This window comes from Agelaius tricolor, unplaced genomic scaffold, assembly GCF_023055355.1.
Source record: "Agelaius tricolor isolate 1412-34295 unplaced genomic scaffold, bAgeTri1.0.p SCAF_11, whole genome shotgun sequence".
NCBI lineage: Eukaryota > Metazoa > Chordata > Aves > Passeriformes > Icteridae > Agelaius > Agelaius tricolor.
The window spans coordinates 29,776,959-29,796,882 of NW_027269271.1; the positions used below are offsets into that span (position 1 = coordinate 29,776,959).

A 19,924-nucleotide genomic window follows, 5' to 3' on the forward strand; every position below is an offset into this window, starting at 1 on the left:
GTAAGGAATGCGTCCCCAGCTGGTGTCTGGGGCTGGGCAAGGGTTAAGGGCAGCCCCATTGCCCCCATTCACAGCTTCCCTCTTTGGGTTTTCGCTTTCAAAGGGCTGCAGGGAGGGGGAGAATGGTGTTTGGATGGGAGGAATTCCTTCCCGAGCCTCGGTAGGTTTTGGGAGGCTGCTGGTGGTGGCTGCCTTATGCAACGCTGGGGTTTTGTGGTGACCTTATGGAAAGGACAAAGTCACCCAGGGCCAGCTGCAGCCACTGCCTCCTTCAGCTGCACCTTCCCCTCGGAGATGAGGCTCAGATTAAATCATCCTCAAAATCTTATCCATTCCTTTGTGTAAATCTGCTCATTTGGCACAAGAAGTCAGAAAAAAAGAGGGAATATTTTGCATTTCATTCATTCTGTATGAGCTCACAGCTCCACATACATGAATGACTCCTCTTTGTCAACGTTTGTTAGGACAAATGGGATTTTCTCAGGAAGCAGCTTCAGGATTTGTGACCATTTGCTTCTAAAATGAGGAGCCTCATATTTATGGACATCCCTGAATGCAGCAGCTCCAAAGGCTGAGTGCTGTGGGTGCTGGGGACTCATGCCCCGAGGCTGGAACGGCCGGAATGCGTTCCCTGTGTGACACATCATTATTCCCATTAAGGGTTTTAAAGTGATTCCAATATCCAGCTGCAGCTGGAACTGCTGCCTGCATTTAGGACACTCGACAGCATTAATAATCCATGGAAGTTTGGAGCTGCTTTGTGGGGATGCATTGATTTTATTGCTCAGCTGAACCCAGAGCAGGGAATGGGGCTGGGTTGGGATGCACAAAGGGGCTAATCCAGGGATTTGGCTGGTGGGCAGCTCTGCCCAGCAGCCACGTGAGTGTGGAGCAGGAATTGCCAATGTGGCAACCAAAACTAAACCCCACAAACGCTCAGGTTAATGGAGCCTGAATCCCAGCAGGGGCTGATGAGCCAGAGCTGCTGCTGCTGGGGTTGTTTTATTCATGGGACTCCAGACTGGTTTGGGGTGGGAAGAACCATAAAGATCATTCACTGCCAAGGCAGGGACACCTCCCACTGTCCTTCCTCCAAGCCCCATCCAACCTGGCCTTGGACACTTCCAGAGATCCAGGGGCAAATTCTATTCCAGGGCCTGCCCACCCTCCCAGCCGGGAATTTCTTCCCAATATCCCATCTAAACATTCCCATTTCCAGCTTAAATCCATTCCCTGTGTCCTGTCCCTCCATCCCCTGTCCCCAGTCCCTCTGCAGCTCTCCTGGAGCCCCTCCAGGCCCTGCCAGGGGCTCTGAGCTCTCCCTGGATCCTTCTCCTCTCCAGGGGAGCACCCCCAGGTGTCCCAGCCTGGCTCCAGAGGGGCTCCAGCCCTGCAGCAGCCCCATGGGTTCCTCTGGGCTCTCTCCAGCAGCTCCAGGTCTGAATTCCTGCAGCTCCAGGTCTGAATTCCCATGCTGAGGCAGCTCCATGTCCCCTGGCAGGGCTGGACAAGGCTCTGTCCATTCCTGTGCCTGGTGACAGTGACATCCCCATGTGAGGCCACTCAGGGCCTGGCACTGCTGAGGGGGACGGGCTCTCCAGATTGGGCCACATTGCAGCCTGATTGCTCATCTGCAAAAGAAAAATGAGAGAAGCTTTTAAAAGGATTGTTTCAGGAAGTCGTGCTGGTATGGGTTTTATAAATTAGTTTTTTCCTTCCTAAAATTTAATTAAATTAAATGTACACCCAAAATAACAGGAGTCTGCAAGTGAGGAGGTTGAACAAACAAACAAAAAGAAATGTGTGGGTAGGACACTAATTTATCTCCAAAGGTGGGGATAATTCAGAGATATTAAACCCAGATCATGTGACTTCATTCAACCTTTTGATTTTATCAGGGCAAGGAGGGACAGGACACAGGGAATGTCTGCCCACTGCCAGAGGGCAGGGCTGGATGGGATGTGGGGCAGGAATTCCTCCCTGTGGAGGGGATGAGGCCCTGGCACAGGGTGCCCAACACCCCTGGCAGTGCCCAGGGCCAGGCTGGAGAACCTGGCACAGTGGAGGTGTCCCTGCCCTGGCACGGGTGGCACCAGAGGATCCTTAAGCTCCCTCCCATCCCAGCTCATTCTGTAATTCCGTGATGAAATGGTCTGGGAAGGCTCCAGGAAGGAGCAGGGAGTCCAGCCCTGCATTCCCAGCAAGGACAGGGCTGGGGAGGTCAGAGAGGAGCAGCAGAGGCTCCGGCACTCAGAGGGACCATCCCACTGCCCGTGGGTCACAGCTCCTCCCGAGGGCCCCACGGGGACACTGGTGCCACAAATCAGGGATTTCTGCTCCAGAATGGCCATTTGATGCTGCCTTAGTCACTGCTAAGGAGATTATGGGCAGGAAAGTCCTTCGGTGGTTCAGCAAAATCCAGGGAACACCCTCTGATGTCAGCCCGGCTGTGCTGTGAATAATGGCTCCTTTCCTAATTGCTGCTGCTGCTGCTGGGGGTTTCACAGGGGTTTCATTAAACCCAGGCAAAAGTCAGTCCTGTCTGGGAGCCTCATCCCTCTGGAGCTCCTCAAGGTGCTCAGAGGTTGGGGTACAATCCATGAGAAATGGTTTGGATGGAAGTCATGAGCCACTGGATCTGTGCTTTTATAAATCAGCTGTAGGGCAGTGAATATCACATGGTTTTAAGATTTATTTATTTGCTAAACACATCTCCACAGCCAGGTTTGGGCCCTCTTTATGTGCAATAAAACTGTGATTATCCCTGAGGATGGCAATGGAAATTCAGCCTGTGCTTTGAATGTTATTCCATAGATATTTGTAAGGGAAAAATCTTTAATGAATCAGTGACACCCATTTGTTATTGGTTTTAAGAGAAGGGGATATATTCACCCTAAAAAGTGAAAATAGGGAAAATAGATGTGGTTTTACCTTATTCAGGAAAAAAAATGTGTTGTTTGAACATATCTTTTATTTTCCTGCAAATAGGGAATAAAATTAATTGTGGTTTATCCCCAAGGAGAACCTGGTGCCTTTCAGGCATGGAAAATCACAGAATCATTTAGGTTGGAGATCATGGGGTCCAACCATTCCCAGCACTAATCCATGTCCCCAAGTGCCACATCCATGCACAGAGAGACATTCCTGGACATGTCCAGTGTCCCCAAACCACACAGTGACTGCAAGAGAGCAACCAGAGCTTTTGTGACTGGATTTTCTTTTTTTTTTTTTTAATTTTTGGATCCCAAAATGAGAAAACCCCCTGGGGTTGAAGTGGGGAGCAGAGGCAGCAGCTCGAGGGCTGATTCTGGGGGATGTGCTGGGAGCTCACGTTGTGCTGACTCATTTCCCCCTGCTCTGTTGCAGACAAACAGAACGATGTGGAGATCCCTTCTCCCACCCAGAAGGACAGGGAGAAGAAGAAAAAACAGCAGCTCATGACACAGATCAGCGGGGTGAAGAAACTAATGCACAGCTCGAGCTTGAACAACACCAGCATCTCACGGTTTGGGGTGAAGACAGAGAAGGAGGATCACCTGGCCAAGGTAGGGGAGATTCCTGCTCTTCTGGGAGCACCTGGAAATGGATTGTTCCTTTCCTTGGAATTAGTATCCCTGAAGTGACGTGGCCATTAGAAATGCTGTAATTAATGGTAGCCTCAAGAGCATGTTTTATATTTAAAAATACATGAAAGTAGCCCTAAAATAAAAAGGAAAAAAAGGTGGTGCAGGCTGAGGAGAGCAATTATGAAACACAAATCAGCCCTTCACAGTTACTCTGTGTTCGTTAACCTCACACGTTCAGCACTTACATAATTCAAATCACCATTACATTTGCATAGTTGTGAACTTTTTGGGGAAATGCAGAATTGCCAGGAAGACCATTCAAACCATTATTTTTTTTGGTGCTCTCCAAAGGAGCTGGAAGACCTGAATAAGTGGGGCCTCAACATCTTCAACGTGGCCAGGTACTCCCACAACCGGCCGCTCACCTGCATCATGTACGCCATATTCCAGGTGGGTGTTCCTGCAGGGCAGGCTTCCCTGCTGCTCCCAGCCCTTTTCTCATGTCCAGTTCCCCTCTGCTTCCCTGCCTGCTCCAGCCTGAGCTGCCACTCAGCTGGGTGTGTTTGTGCTCTGCTCCCTCAGGAGCGGGACCTGCTGAAAACCTTCAAGATCTCGTCGGACACGTTCGTGACGTACATGATGACCCTGGAGGACCACTACCACTCCGACGTGGCCTACCACAACAGCCTGCACGCTGCTGATGTGGCCCAGTCCACCCATGTGCTGCTCTCCACCCCTGCCCTGGATGTGAGTGCCCTGCTTGGCTTGCCTTTCAACGTGGGGTGGGCACTGGTGGCTCTTCCGAGCGCTCCCTTCGCCCCCATCCTTAGGAAATCTCGGCATGTGGGATCTCTGTTTCACCTTCCCGCCGCGCCTTGTCCCAGAAAACCAATTGAAACAGCACAATTTGTTCCCCTCAATCAGCTTCCCCAGCTGCTGAGAGGTAAAACCCCTCTGACAGGCTCCTGTTGCTCCATCCTAGGCTGTCTTCACGGATCTGGAAATCCTCGCTGCCATTTTTGCAGCTGCAATCCATGATGTGGATCACCCTGGGGTCTCCAATCAATTCCTGATTAACACAAGTGAGTTTTGTTCTGAATCTCTCAGAATTCCACCCTGAAAGCAATGGGAATGCTTTTCACCTGCCACAAATGACAGCTTGCAGGCTGTGATGCCCTCTCATGCAGTAGAGGACTGAGACATTTTGGACTCAAGCAGGAATTAAAATGCAATCCCTGACAAAGGGAACCATTGTACCACAATTTGTAAAGTCAATATTTACTACTTGCTAGCACATAATAATTCTGCCAGCCCTGAGTGCAAACTTTACCATTAAGATAAGAGAAATAATCCTATTGCTATTGACAACCAGAAAGCCAAATATTGGCCTTTGTGTTGTGTTCTGCCACAGGCTGAGCACGGATCTGGATTCCAAAATACGGGGATTGTTGTGTTTTGGGAGGGATTTTTGCAGGATTCTGTTGCCAGTGACTTGTAACTGAGTCAACTGAGCATTATTTTGTCACTGAGACTGAGCAAAGGCTGTGGAGTGCTGGGGCTGGCACTCATGGAGCTAAAAAGAATCCCAGATTCCTAAAATCATCCAGTATCCCATGGACAGGGACACCTTCCCCTGGACCAGACTGCTCCAAACCCCATCCAGCCTGGCCCTGAGCCCTTCCAGGGATGGGAAAAGAAACTTCCCCCCACTAAAACCTCTCAGTGCCCCAAACAAGCTCCTGCTGGCTGTTGGAAACCCCACATTTCCCAGCCTGGAGTCCCACCCTTGGCATTCCTTCCCCAGATTCCGAGCTGGCCCTGATGTACAACGATGAATCCGTGCTGGAGAACCACCACCTGGCCGTGGGCTTCAAACTGCTCCAGGAGGAGCACTGTGACATCTTCCAGAACCTGACCAAGAAGCAGCGCCAGACCCTCAGGAAGATGGTGATTGACATGGTATGGCCACTCCCTCCTCCTCTTCTCAACCAAAAATGGTCGGTTTTTTGTGGCTTCCCCTCCTGAAATCCTGTTTTTCTCTCCATTCTGGAAAGGTGTTGGCCACTGATATGTCCAAGCACATGAGTCTGTTGGCTGATCTGAAGACTATGGTGGAAACGAAGAAGGTGACCAGTTCAGGAGTTCTGCTTCTGGACAACTACACGGACAGAATACAGGTGAGGCAGCCAAATTCCCTGGGTTTGGGTGTTCTGGCCAGGACGAGGAGGCCACACTCCAGCTTTTGCTGTGGCTTTGTAATCAACCATATAGAGAAGCTGAATTCTCAGCAGTCATTTCCTTCTAAATAGAAGCACAAGGTGGTCCCATATTTTTTAGGTGTTATTTTTTAGGTGTTTAACCCAGAATTAGGGTTTTTTAACACTTGGAACTACAAACATGGCACATTCTTGTTTGGTGAAGTTTTGAGGGCTCCTAGATTTCCTAGCTGCTTTCTCCCATTTGTTTCTCCTGTTACAACACTGCAAGAATTTCATTCAGAACTTCACATCTGAAGCACCTCAGAGTGAGCTGGAGTTACTGCTGTACAGTCTGTTCCCTCAATAATTTAATCCTTGGTTTGCAGAAGTGACCAGAAAGTGCTGGAACAGGGTTGTGCAGTGAGCAGGACAAGATACATCCTGCTCTGCTCTCACTTTGATGACCAACTCCTTAAGAGCAGGCTCCTGGGAAAACTCTGTAAATTTTTTATTTCAAACACTGGTGCTGCCTGAATCCTTGTGGCCACTTAGTCAGGCCTGTTCTGTGCGTGTGTGGAAGGGATATTACTCATTCCATAAAGTGGGAGCATTTCACCTCTTTCCCTCAGAGCATGGAAGTGGATTTTGAATGGTGGGAAGCAGCTGGATCCCCAAACAAACCTGTGTGATGTCATTGACACTTGCACAGCTGCTCCAGGTGTGAGGCCTGGGCTGTGTGAGCACCAGAGAGCACGTCTGGCTTTGGGGCTGGGGCAGCTCAGCTCATCCATGGAGAGGCAATCACAGAATTCCAGACTGGTTTTGGCTGGGAGTGACTTTAAATTCATCCCATCCCACCCAACACCTTCCACTGTCCCAGGTGCTCCCAGCCCCAATGTCCAGCCTGGCCTTGGACATTCCAGGGATCCATGGGCAGCCCCAGCTGCTCTGGGCACCTGTGCCAGGGCCTGCCCACCCTGCCAGGAACAATTCCCAATTCCCAATATCCCATCCATCCCTGCCCTCTGGCAGTGGCAGCCATTCCCTGGGTCCTGTCCCTCCATCCCCTGTCCCCAGTCCCTCTGCAGCTCTCCTGGAGCCCCTCCAGGCCCTGCCAGGGGCTCTGAGCTCTCCCTGGATCCTTCTCCTCTCCAGGGGAGCACCCCCAGGTGTCCCAGCCTGGCTCCAGAGGGGCTCCAGCCCTGCGGCAGCTCCATGGATTCCTCTGGGCTCTCTCCAGCAGCTCCAGCTCTTTCACGTGCTGCCATGCAATGTTTCTGATGTTTTTATGGTCTGTTTCATAATCAGAGACTCTTCTGGTGCAATGCTCTGCAGATCCAGCCCGAAACCCTCCTGTTTTTGCAGCTGATGCTATGAGTTTCCTGGTGGCTGTAATTGCAGGTTCTCCGGAACATGGTGCATTGTGCAGACCTGAGTAATCCCACCAAGTCCCTGGAGCTCTACCGGCAGTGGACAGACAGGATCATGGAGGAGTTCTTCCAGCAGGGAGACAAGGAGAGGGAGAGAGGCATGGAAATCAGCCCCATGTGTGACAAACACACGGCCTCCGTGGAAAAATCCCAGGTAATTGGCCCTGAGCTGCAGCTTTCCCTGCCTGAGCTTGGCATTTCAAAGCACAGACAGAGCTCAGCTGCTCCTGCAGCACAACTGGGAGAGGAGCCAGCGGTTCAGAGCGTGCCTTCTGATCCACCCTGACATCCAGCTCTGCCTGGGGCTCTCACAGGCTGGGGAGGCTCTTCCAGCTCCTCTCCATCCCCCTGGGCATCTCCTTGTCCCCTGCTCGTGTCCCAGTTTCCAGAGGGCCTTGGGTCCTTTTGTTCCCCAGGCTGGAGAGGGCAGTTCTGCTCTGCCCACCCTCACCAGCCCGTCCTGCCCTCACACCCTGCTCACCCCACTGATCTGCAGGACTGGGAGCTTCTCCCACCTGAGATCCCCCTCAGCACCCTGCAAAACTCTGGCTGTCTCTCGTTATCCAGGACAATTCTGCACTGCTCCTGTCCAGTTCAGTTAGAGGCTTCTGGAGCTGCCCTGTGCAGGGTGAATCCCAGAAATATTCATTTATGTCCCTGCAAAACTTAAAAGGAGCTGGATTTGCCTCTTTTTTTGTGGGGGGGATGAACTGGCTCATCCCTAGTTCTGATTCATAAAATGGTTTCAAGGTCAGATTTTGTTCTGACCTGTGTAGCACAGGCCATAAAATTTCGCCTGGATAATCTGGAATGAAACCAGGAATTTATGTTTGTCCAAACAGATTCCAACCTTTATATAATGCTGTCTTGGTTGTTGTTTTTGAATGACTCCAGCAAGTCATCACTGAGGTTTTTCAGCTTGAATAAGTAACAAAATTGATGATAATTATTTCCAAATGTCCTCTTGGGCTCGGCCAAGTGCTTTCAAAATTATTCACTCAACCGCGTGGTGATTTTGTTGGAAAAATCTGTTGGGTTTCTTAACCTAACAAGAAATGAATCCTTCAGCCAGGCTTGCCCATGTGCTCCACATGTGAGCTCCAGTTCATTCCTTGCTTCACATCTGCACTTCCCAGAGGCCTCAAAATGCCATTTGTGCTGTGCAAAAAAAGACAGGAATTGCACAAAATGTCCATCATGAAATGGCAAAGGAGAAAGGGAGGTGGCGTGTTCGTGCTGGAGGTTTCCAAATGACATTTTTGCTGTGCAGAAAAGACAGGAATTATACAAGATGGCCAACATGGAATGGCAAAGCAGAAAGGGAAGCAATGTGTCCGTGCTGGAGGGAAACAAGGAGTAGATTAGAAAATAATATGCAAATATTTCAAAGCTTGAGATGCCCTCTCAATATTTTAGGATCAGCACAGAGCCACGTGGCCAATTATTCCATGATTTGGGGTGTTTTTAGAGGAGACCTGAAACAATGATTTTAAAGAAACGATGATTTTAAAGAAACAACAATTTTAAAGAAACAATGATTTTAAAGGAACGATGATTAACAAGTGCTGATTTTTACCCATCGGCGCCGTGGAGCCCTGGGACATTTTGGCTTCCAACCATCCCAAACCCTTTTTTTCCCAGTGCAACAGGAACTTTTCATCACCTTTCTGCTGGAGCTGCCTCCCCGGCCCGTTCCAATTGGATGCTCACGGTGCTATTGACATCCTGTTGTGTCTGAGGCAGCCGGGGGCCATTTCCAAAGCAAACATCTGCTCCTGGAGCCCGGCTCCTGGGAGAGCCTTTTCCCTGCTCCACACAAAGCTGTGGGGCGGGACGGGCTCTGCCAAGAGGGAAGAATTCCAATCCCTTTTCTGGCCGTTCCGCCGGCTCCATCCTGGACGCGGTTCCTCCCTGAGTCAGAGGAGCGCGGCAGGGCTGAGCTCAGCGGAAGGGCTGAGCATCCCTCACTCTTTCCAGCCCTGCAACGTCACCCCATGGGAGCATTCCCGGGATGAGCAGCCCCGCTGGCTGCACTCCTCCCGAGGAGGAAATCTCTCGTGGGGTTGCTTGGGGAGGAGGAAAATGGGAATGTTGAAAGTGCAGGATCGTGGAAGGTTTGGGATAGGCACAAACTGCTCCCCGCAGGAAAATGCACCCAAAGTTGGAACTTCAGACCATAAAGGCTGCTCCCCTTGGGAGCACTGGAGTATTGCCAGCTGTCAGTCGTGTGGGAATCTTGGGATAGGGCCATAAATGCACCAGCCTTGTCCCCAGTCACCTGGGAATTCTGTCTGAGAGGAGCAGACTCAGGGCTAAGAGCCCCATCCAGTTCCAGCTCCATGGTAGGGACAACTTCCACTGTCCCAGGCTGCTCCAAACCTGGCCTTGGGCACTGCCAGGGATCCAGGGGCAGGCACAGCAAATCTGGGAATTCTATTCCAGGGCATTCACACACTCACAGGGAACAATTCCTTCCCAGCATCCATCTAGCCATTCCTCCATCCCCTGTCCCCAGTCCCTCTGCAGCTCTCCTGGAGCCCCTCCAGGCCCTGCCAGGGGCTCTGAGCTCTCCCTGGATCCTTCTCCTCTCCAGGGGAGCACCCCCAGGTGTCCCAGCCTGGCTCCAGAGGGGCTCCAGCCCTGCAGGAGCTCCATGGATTCCTCTGGGCTCTCTCCAGCAGCTCCAGGTGCTGCTGATGCTGTCCCCAGGGCTGGGGCAGCTCTGCAGGTGGGGCCTCACCTGAGCAGGGCAGAGGAGCAGGATTCCCCCTCTCCTTTGCTGCTGCCCACACTGGGGGATCAGCCCAGGGCTCTGTCCCCTGAATTTCCTGCTGGCTCCTGCTTTTAGTGAAACTTCCTCCAAGGTTTGGTTTTGGACAAACATCAGCCCAACCCAACACTGTGCGGGTGCAGCTCTGGGTATCAGATAATTGGGTGTGATAATGTGATCCTTAGGCTGTGCTGGTTTGGGGACTTGCTCCTGGTGTTTTGCTTGTAAAACCAATATAATATGAACTTTTCAGACATCCACCTTTTGCAGGTTATTCCCTTGCCCTAAGTGTGTGTGTCCCTTTGTTTTCCAGGTGGGATTCATCGACTACATCGTCCATCCTCTCTGGGAGACGTGGGCTGACCTGGTGCAGCCCGACGCCCAGGACATCCTGGACACTCTGGAGGACAACAGGAACTGGTACCAGAGCATGATACCTCAGAGCCCATCCCCTCCCCTGGAGGAGCGGGGCCAGGACTGCCAGGGCCTGATGGAGAAGTTCCAGTTTGAACTGACGCTGGAGGAGGAGGACTCGGACGGGCCCGAGAAGGACGGCGAGAGCCTCGGCTACTTCAGCAATACAGAGACGCTCTGCGTGGCCCAGCCCGGGGGGGAGGAGCCCCAGAGGGAGGCCACCATCGAGATTGTGACAGAAGACACATCTCCTGTGGACACATAATGGCCCGGCCCCGCGGGAGTGGCTTTTAAACACTTGCGGAGCTTGCGAGCGGTCTCCGACAGCCTCCGCAGCCGGGGCCGAGCCTCTGCCACGGGGCTGGCAGATCCTCCAGCTACTTGAGATTGGAGTCAGGGTTACAGATGGGGTAGGGAGTGATTGCTCAGGAAATGCACGGGTGATTTGCGTTGTGGTTTGAGCCTCGTCAGCCGAGAGCACTGCGTTGTCCTGGAGCTGGCTTGGGTCGGGCCGAGGCGGCGCTGACACACAACTGAGAGATTTTATACTGTTAGTTTTGGAGTTTATACCAGTTAGACTGATAGAAACTACTGATCAATAACTCATATCCAACCTGTCCACCTGTCTGCAGACCTGTGTGCCTTCTTTGTAAACACTTTCATGTCTTTTCAAGAGTCTCTTAATTCAACACACGGAGCTTGGTAGTTCAAAAGCGACACAAGGTGTTTCGGAATTGACGGCTACTTTTTGGATTCTTCCTGTTACCAGAAGCAGTCTTCCTTTTTTTTCGTGGGCAATACCTGTCACTTTATTGCAGTTAATCACTTTGACAGACTAAACAGAAGGGGAAACCCTCTGCTTTGCATTACTGCACCTTCAGTGTGTTCTTAATCCCCCCGGTGACCCCTTGGGAGTCACTCGGTGCCGTCGGGCACCGTTCCCTTGCTGGGAACAGCGGGAATTTTTTTCCTCCCCGGGGTTTGGGTTTGTGGTGAGCAGGACAGAGGGCAGGTTTTTTTTCCCTGGCACAGCTCAGTCCACCCCTGAGTAAGCGTGGCAAGGCAGTGTGTGACATGCCTTCCCCCTGGCAGCTCCCTGGAATTTGCACGCTCAGATATTTGTGTTTCTCTGGCCTCTCGTCCACGTTCTCTAGGTTTAGGTCCACCATCCTCCTCCTCCTCCTGCACTGCCTCGAGCTCTACCACCTCCATTACTGTTTATAACAGTGTATTTATTACCTACTGTACATACTGTAATGTTTTGTAAGTTATTAATTTATATGAATTAGCATCGCCTGTCGGCGGCGATGTTAATGGGGTAGAAAACTCGGAATAAGAGTTGCCTTTTTTTCTTGTAACCTTTTGTATTGCATAAAGTCCAAGAACCTGAACATAGCTGAAGAGACAGACACAACCCAGGAAGGGCATTCGGGTGGCAGCCGCCCGTGGGGAGGGGACACCGCATCCCAGGGCAGCGAATTTGGGAATTTGCCAGGAACGCGGAGAGGGGGAACCGAACAAAGAACTCCCCACGCCCGGGCCGGCTTTTCAATGTCACAATGTTCCAATTTCTGAACAACCCAATGTGAATCTCTATGACAAAACAAAAATGTGAACTGATGTAATAATTGTGCTGTGAAACTTCCTCTGACAAAGCTTGTCCGGCATCGTGAGCGGTGTCAATCTCAGTTTGTAAAATATGTTTCAAGCTTTTTGGTCCAACTCGTGACTAATTAGTTCATGACAATAGCACAGTTGTGCATGATCAATGGGTTTGTTTGTCTGTTGAACACTGCATTGTTCCAGGTGGTTATTTTATTGTTCCCCAAAGTTTCACACTATGTATGTTATAGTATTCTATATTGTGTTCAGACGCATTCTTAAGAGATTTTTATATGAAGTGAATAAATGAAAGCATGACCCAGCCTGCGGCTCTCGGGGGGGCTTTTGTCAACACGACAGCGTGGGCTGTGTCACCACTGCTCGGGGGACAGAAAATGGCACCCTCCAAACCCAGAACCCTCCTGGGGCTAAAATCCAGAACCTTCTTTGGCCAAAATTCAAAACCTCCCACACCCAAAATCCAAGATGTTTCCCAGCTGAAATTCAGAGCCTCCCACAGCTGAAATCCTTTTCCTTTGGCCAAAGCTCAGGACCCTCCTGTGGCCATACCCCAGAATCTTTCATAGCTGAGACCCAGAACCCTCCTGGAGCCAAAACCCCAAACCCTCCCTCCAATGGCTGAAACCCAGAACCTCCCATGTCCTAAACCCAGGACCTCCCATGGCTCAATCCCAGAACCTTCCTACAGCCAAAACTCGGAACCTTTCTGTTGCCAAAATGCAAAATCCTCCTGTGGCTGAAACCCACAACCTCCAATGTCCTAAACCCAGAACCTTCCATGCCCTAAACCCAGAACCCTTCCATGTCCCAACCCCAGAATCCCCATGTTCCAAACCCAGGCCCTCCCATCCCCAGCCCCAGAGCCTGCATTCCCCTGGCCCTGGTGGAGCCGTTCCTCAGGACGGGCACGGCAGCGTTCCCGGGGGCACGGGCACCGTCCCTGGCACGCCGGGACCTCGTCCTTCCTTTGTGGCCGTGGCAGCGCAGGCGACAGGAAGGCAGCGCAGACAGGAAGCGCTGGCCCGGCCCGCGGGAGCTTTCATGTCCCGGCCTGACCCAAAACAAGCGACTTTCCAGTAAAAAACATCCGGTGCCAGGGCAGGAGAGCGGGGCCGCGCTGCCGCCCTCGCCGCGGGTGACACCGGCCGTGTCCCCTGGGGCTCCGCTGCCTTTCCCTGGATCCGCTGCCTCCGAGGGAAGTCACGGGAAAACGAGCGTGGATCTCATCCTGCATTCCCAGCCAGCACTCCGTGGGGCCGGGCCACCTCCTGTCACAGCCCTGCTGTCCCAGCAGAAGGGGCTCCAGCCCGTGGATCCTGGGGGAATTTCTCCGGGGTTTGAACCTCTGAAACTCCTTGGTGAAAATTCCCTGGTAGAAACTCCTTGAAGGGCCAGTAGTGATTTGTCTTTCTCAGTTAGGAGAATCCCAGAACTGGTTTGGATTGGAAGGACCTTGAATCCCACCCAGTGCCACCCCTGCCATGGCAGGGACACCTCCCATTGTCCCAGGCTGCTCCAGCCCCAGTGTCCAGCCTGGCCTTGGGCACTGCCAGGGATCCAGGGGCAGCCACAGATGCTCTGGGAATTCTATGCCAGGGCCTGCCCACCCTCACAGGAACAATTCCTAATTCCCAACATCCCATCTAAATCTCTACTCTTTCAATTTAAACCATCCCCCCTTCACCCCAACTCTTCCTTCCCATATTCCTGGGCTGTGGCAGCCGTGTCCTGCCCGCGGCTCCCAGGGATGTGCAGGGCTGGGAAAGGGACGGGAAAGGGATGAATGATGGGGCTGGAAAAGCTCTGGCACTGCTGGGGGAAAGCACAGGGCCGGGAGAGAGCAGCAGAGCCGGGGCTGCAGGTGAGGCTGGGCCAGGGCAGGGGGTGCCAGGGTGGGTGCCCGGGGCTCTGTCCGTGCTTCCTCCCCAGCCCCTGCTCTCCTCATTCCCGTCCCTTCCTGACCCAGTTCTGCCAGGCAGCTTCCTCGGGATCCAGGCACCCTGGAGCTGGAGCAGCCGCCTCTCCCCGCTCCCTCCCCGCAGCAGCAGCCGGGAAAACCCACCCGGACCCTTCTGCTTTCCCTCCGTGTCTAGGGGGGAAATCCCAGCCGGGGACATTGGCGGGCTCGGTGTCCTCCGTTCCTCGGGGGATGAGGATTCCCCGTGGCTCTGCTGCACCACCCTCACATCCAGAGCTGGATTGCGCGGGTTCCTTCGGCCTGGGAGGGTGGAGCAGGGATGCGGCTGCTCCGGAGCGGAGCTGCTGGGGCTGCTCCCCCGCCCTGGTGGTCCCCAGGTCACTTCCAGGGGCTCCCAGCAGCTCCTGGTGTGTGCGGGGTGGAAGGGGAGGGACCCCAGCTCGGGGTCTGCACCTTCCTGGGACAGGGATGCACGGGATGCACACGGATCCGTCCCCCCCGTGCTGCCACCATTAACCACAGATGTCACCCAGAGCCCCTGAGTGACAGCTGGCCTTGTCCCCAAGGACATCATTTCCCACCGAGGCCATGGAGCTGGGATTTCAGGGGATTTCCACCAGCCTTAAACCCACCCAGGGCATCAATCCCAGGGATGAGCAGTGGGAGCAGATCCAGCCCTTCCCAGGGTGGGGGGACAAGGGTCCCACAGAGCCCCTGCCACTGCCAGGAAACTTCTGACCCGAGGTCACCGTTGTTCACAGAGACTGTGATGCAGAGAAATAAAATAATAAACCAGCCCTGCTGCTTTTTCCCAGCTCAGCCTGCTCTCCTGGGGGTGCAGCTGGAATTCCAGGTCCTTTTCTCTCCCCATTCCCTGGGAGCTGGGGATGGATGTGGCTCACCAGAGATGTGTGACAGAGCCAGAGCCAGAACCAGGGACAGGACAAAATGGCCTCAGGAGGCACCAGGGGAAGTTTAGGTTGGATATTTGGGAAAATCTCTTCATGGGAACGGTGGCCAGGCATGGGAACAGCTCCCAGGGCAGTGCTGGATCCCCATCCCCGCAGGGATTTAAAGTCCATGAGGATGTGGCACTTGGGGACATGGTCAGTAGCGGCCTCAGAGGGCATTTCCAGCCTCAGTGATTCCATATCTTTCTGTCCCTGGTGTCCCTCTCTTTGGGATGCAGCATTCCCAGGTCCTGATCCAGCCACAAGGATCTGCAGAGTGCCGGGAGCTCTTTGCCAGCCGAGGGGATTTGGGTGCCCCTGGAGCAGAGTTCACCTGGGACTGCAGCGGCTGAGAAAGGAAAAGTGAAAATGGGAAGTTTCTCTGACAGTTGTGCAGTGAAAAACAGGAAGGAGCCGGGGGCAGGCACAAAGCCCGGATTTTATCGGGGCTGGAGCGGGGCCGAGGGCTCCCAGGGAGGGGAGGTGGCACTGCCAGCCTGGCACTGGGGACACTGCGGGGACACGGGGCTGGCCAGGGAGCACAGGCAGGTTGTGGCCCTGCTGATGGGGTTTAAGATGGGTTGGGTGTTTTGGCTGTCCCCAATGTCCCTTTTGGGGTGACACAAGGAGCCCAAAGCCAAGAATTGCCACTCCCAAGGTGTCCCTGCCCGAGCCTGGTGCCCAATGTCCCTCTCTGTTGAGGGCATTTCTGCCACCCTGGAGTGGCACCGTCCCCACCTCCGTCCCGCACTGCTGGGGACACGGGGGACAGCAGAGCTCGGCCCGCTTGGGCTCGGGGGGCACCGCAGGACCAGGGGAGCGCGAGGTGCCGGCGCATCTGTCCGGCCCCTGCACATCTGTCCGGCCCCTGCACATCTGTCCGGCCCGGCCCGGCCCTGCGCAGCTGCACAGCTCCATCTGCCGAGCTCCGGGCGCTGCGCAGGGCGCGGGACGCTCCAGAGCCCCGGGAATGGGGAATGTTCTGCCCCGGGGACACGGCGGGGCCGGGCCGGGCCCTGCGGGGCTCACACGGGAGCGGGCGGCACAGCTGGAGCCGGGCACAGCTGGATCCCTGCACGGCTGGGTCCCCGCACAGCTGGAATCCCACACAGCTGGAGGCAGATGCTCCAGGGCAAGACCCCTTAAATTTTAATTTAATGACAGACTCCACTGGCATTTCTGAAGCTCTGGATTATGTCAGGGCAGAATTTGTTTCTCTGGGTTTCTTTACACAGCTGTGAAGTTTTACTGGTGCATGAGCTCCTGCAGCTGGCTCGTGGGCACAGGGGCACGGATCCATCCCCATCCTAAGGCACGTTCCAGGCTGGTGCTGCCAGGGATCAAACCCAAGATGGGCTCAATGACATTTCGGGTGAGGCACGTGGTGTGAAATGGGGGAGCTGGCTGCAGCCCCCAGCCCTGCATGAGGGCTTTGCCAGTGCTCCTGAACGCCTTTTTTTTGCCCCCAAAAAATTAAAGATTAATTAATTATCAACACTGTGGAGCAGCCGGGGCAGCTGCACCTGGTGCCCATCGGGGGCGGTGCTGATTGCCCGGATCTGCCTCTGTTATCAGGGCTGAGGGTGGGGCCGGGGGCGATCCTGGAGCTCGGGAGGAAGGGAAGGAGCAGAGCGAGGTGGGATCCCCTGTGGGGGATGCAGGGACCTTCCTTTGGGATTTTGGGGGCTGATGGTGAGTGGGTGTTCCTGGCCTGGTTGTGGTGGGGATTGGAGCAGGAATCCAGCGCGTGCAGGGAGTGCCTCCATCAGAAATTTCTTTTTCCCAGTGCTGTTCTCCAGCCCCATCCAGGTCTCCTCCTCTCCCTGCTGTGCCCCGGGGTGGGGCTCATTCCCACATCCCCGTGTCCTCCTGGGAGCAGCTCTGTGCTCTCTGTGCCTGGGAAAACCGAGGATTCATGGAAGGAAGGGGCTGAGCTGGGAGCAGCTGCACCCCTGGCATGAGCTGGGGGCTGGCAGGGGCTGTTCCCATGGATTTCCCACCCCTGGCAGAGGCTGTTCCCATGGATTCTCCAGCCCTGCTCCTGCCAGGACACTCTGGATGCCCATGAAATGCTTTGGTTGCCCACAGCACAAGGTGGGGCTGCCCAGGAGTGTTTGGGGTGCAGCCTCGTGGGGTTCAGGCTCCTGGGGGTGGCACCTGGGAGTCTCGGTGGTGCCATTGGGTTTTCAGGACCTGGGGGATGGATTGATCCCCTCTGTGCCCTCCTGAGCTCATGGAGGGTTGGGATCAGCTGCTCCTGGGGGTTCTCCCCTCTCACAGCCTCATTCCCTGCTAGGGAGATCCTTTGAGGAAGAAATCCTGGAAATCGGCTCCAGGGAGAGCTTAGAGCCCCTTGTAAGGCCTAAAGGTGCTCCAGGAGAGCTGGAGAGGAACTGGGGACAAGGCCTGGAGAGACAGGACACAGGGAATGGATTAAAGCTGAAAATGGGAAGATTCAGATGGGATATTGGGAATTCTGGCTGTGGGGATGGTGAGGCCCTGGCACAGGTGCCCAGAGCAGCTGAGGCTGCCCCTGGATCCCTGGCAGTGCCCAAGGCCAGGCTGGACACTGGAGCAGCCTGGGACAGTGGGAGGTGTCCCTGCCCTTGTCCCTGTACCCCCGGTTTTACAGGGAAGAGGCAAAGGCTGAACGGCCCAGGGAGCTCCAACCCGCGGGGCCGCAGCTCCGGGCCCGATCCCGGGCCCGATCCCGCTCCCGCCCGTGTCCGATCCCGATCCGGGGCCGATCCCGCTCCCGCCCGTGTCCGATCCCGATCCCGGTCCGATCCCGCTCCCGCCCGTGTCCGATCCCGATCCCGGTCCGATCCCGCTCCCGCCCGTGTCCGATCCCGGCCCATCCTGAGGGGCGCTGCCACCCTCCCTGGCTGCCGTTAACGCCGGGGATTTGCGGGGCCGGGCCGTGCTGAGGATCGGGGTTTTATTTAGCAAATCCCGGCGCGGCGCGGGCCCGGGCGGCTCCTCGGGCGCTGCTGTCACATGGAGCCGCGGCTGACTCTGCCCGCAGATGAGGAATGAATGCTCTGCTCTCCATGCTCGCCGTGACTCATTTGCTGCCGCTTCTATTTGGGTTTTTTTTTTTTAAATCTTCAGGCCCTTGACTTCATCTGTTGCCGGCAGCTCCTCACGCCTCTCCTTCGGGAGCTGCTGGAGATTTCCAGGGCTTTTCGTGGGAATTGTCCTTGAGGCGGCTCAGCGGGGCTGGGGGGCGTTGGGAAGGCGAATTCCAGCATTGGGAACATCGGCTTTGCCTCGGGAAGAGGGGTTTGGTGGCAGCTGCCCCCTCCCCAGGGACACGGGAGTGCTCCAGGCTCTCCCTGTGCCACCTGTTTTATGGGAAGAGCCCGTTCCAGGAGCAGCTTTGTGGGCTCATTCTGGCCACGGGAAGGGCAGTTTTGGTCAGGGCCCGTGGCAGGAGGTGCCTGACAAGGCTGAGCTCCCCCGTGGATCCAGGGAAAGCTGGAGCAGCAGCCCAAGGATTCCCAGGGTGGTGGGGAGGCTGCCCAAAGCCAGGCCTGAAATGGGGAAATTTGGTAAAAAGGATTTTTGTATCCACAGCCTGCCCTGGAAGGGATTTGCAGGGAAATCCTGGCTCTCCTTGTTTGCTTCAGGAATTTCAACCCTCTGGAGCTGTGGGAAGGGGGCACTGGCTCTGTCCTGGATGTGGCACCACAGAATCCCCGGATTGAGGTTTGGAAGGGCCCCAAAGCCCATCCCAGCCATGGCAGGGACACCTTCCCTAGGATTGCTCCAGCCCCTGGGCGCTGCCAGGGATGGCAGTGCTGGGGCTGTGCAGCTGCTCCATGGATTTTTGGGGGGGGGATTTGTGTTATTTGGGTGTGTCCAGGAGGAATTTGGGCATGGAAGGTGCCTGTCCATCCCTGGGATGTCCTCCCACGTGTGCCAGCCTGGCTCCTCCTGGGCTGTTTGAGGGCTGGGACAGTGGGACAGCATTCCAGGGGCTGTGCTCAGCCTGGGATTACCACCAGGATTCCCGAGGGCACTGGGCTCCTGTCCCTGAGCTGGCAGTGGGGCAGGCAGGTCACAGGAGCTCCTCGCAGGGATTACAGGAACCATCTGTTCAATAATCCCATCCCTCTGGCTGCTGCTGTGGCATTTCCCACCAGCTGGGATGGGCTGGATACACAGACCCTGCTGAGGTCCTGCTCCCTCTCTGACTGGTCCAGACCCTTGCAGGTGCTTGGCTTTTGGATTAATTTTTTAAATGGGAGAGAATAAATATTTTATTCATTTTAATTATCTTTTTATTATTTTAATAGGGCAAACATTTGATTTTCATTGATAAAAAACAGCTTTTTTTTCTTTTTCAATGGGAAAAATGATGTGGGCATTGCTCCCGAGCCGGGAGAATCCTGACACAAGCCCATGAGGCTGCCGGGGATGATCCTGAGGATGCTGATGCAGGGCGGGTGGCACAAGGGGAGTTTTCCATCCCCGCTCGCTCCGCGGTCACGTTGAAAAGCCTGGAGAGCGCGGGCTGTCCCTGCCGTGCGGGGACAGGAGGGGCAGCGGCGGCTCCTCCGAGGGCAGCGGGCGCCGCTGGTGCCGCTCCCGTTGGTTTTGGTTTTTGGGTTTTTGTTTTTTGGTTTTTTGGGTTTTTTTGTTTTTTTCCCCCGGGCGCTGGGAAGCGGCGGGGGCCGAGCCCGGGCTGTCCCCGCTGTCCCGTCCAGCCCCGATGCTCTTTGGGATGAGGAGCCTGGGGGGATTCGAGCCCCTTTCCTGCCAGGAAAAAAAAACCAACCGGACTTTGGGAGCTGGGTACGGCCGGGTTTGCCAGGAACGGTTCTAAATCCCGCATTTTCTTGGATAAACCAGGCGGGATCCCAATGATTTAGGCTGAGCCCCGCCGACCCCAGTGACGGGTTGGGAAGGGGTGAGGGACCCTGGGGGACACAGAGCACGGGGGTGGCACCTGAGGGGACACAGAGCACAGGGGTGGCACCGTGGGGGACACAGAGCGGGGGTGACACTGTGGGGGCTGTGAGGGGACACAGAGCGGGGGTGGCATCGCGGGGA

General features: G+C 54.9%; 1 protein-coding gene across 5 annotated transcripts in view; it reads left to right on the forward strand.

The window, feature by feature from the left end:
* Positions 1 to 12,303, forward strand: part of PDE4B (phosphodiesterase 4B) — a 179,501-nt gene extending 167,198 nt beyond the window's left edge. For all 5 annotated transcript variants that reach the window (XM_071436931.1, XM_071436932.1, XM_071436933.1 and 2 more), the window contains 8 exons: positions 3,367 to 3,545; positions 3,918 to 4,016; positions 4,149 to 4,313; positions 4,549 to 4,648; positions 5,371 to 5,525; positions 5,621 to 5,743; positions 7,166 to 7,348; positions 10,278 to 12,303. In XM_071436931.1, the coding sequence (XP_071293032.1) occupies positions 3,367 to 3,545; positions 3,918 to 4,016; positions 4,149 to 4,313; positions 4,549 to 4,648; positions 5,371 to 5,525; positions 5,621 to 5,743; positions 7,166 to 7,348; positions 10,278 to 10,643 (1,370 nt within the window). In that variant the 3' untranslated portion in view covers positions 10,644 to 12,303. The remainder of the gene's footprint in view (positions 1 to 3,366; positions 3,546 to 3,917; positions 4,017 to 4,148; positions 4,314 to 4,548; positions 4,649 to 5,370; positions 5,526 to 5,620; positions 5,744 to 7,165; positions 7,349 to 10,277) is intronic.
* Positions 12,304 to 19,924: the final 7,621 nt, after the last annotated feature.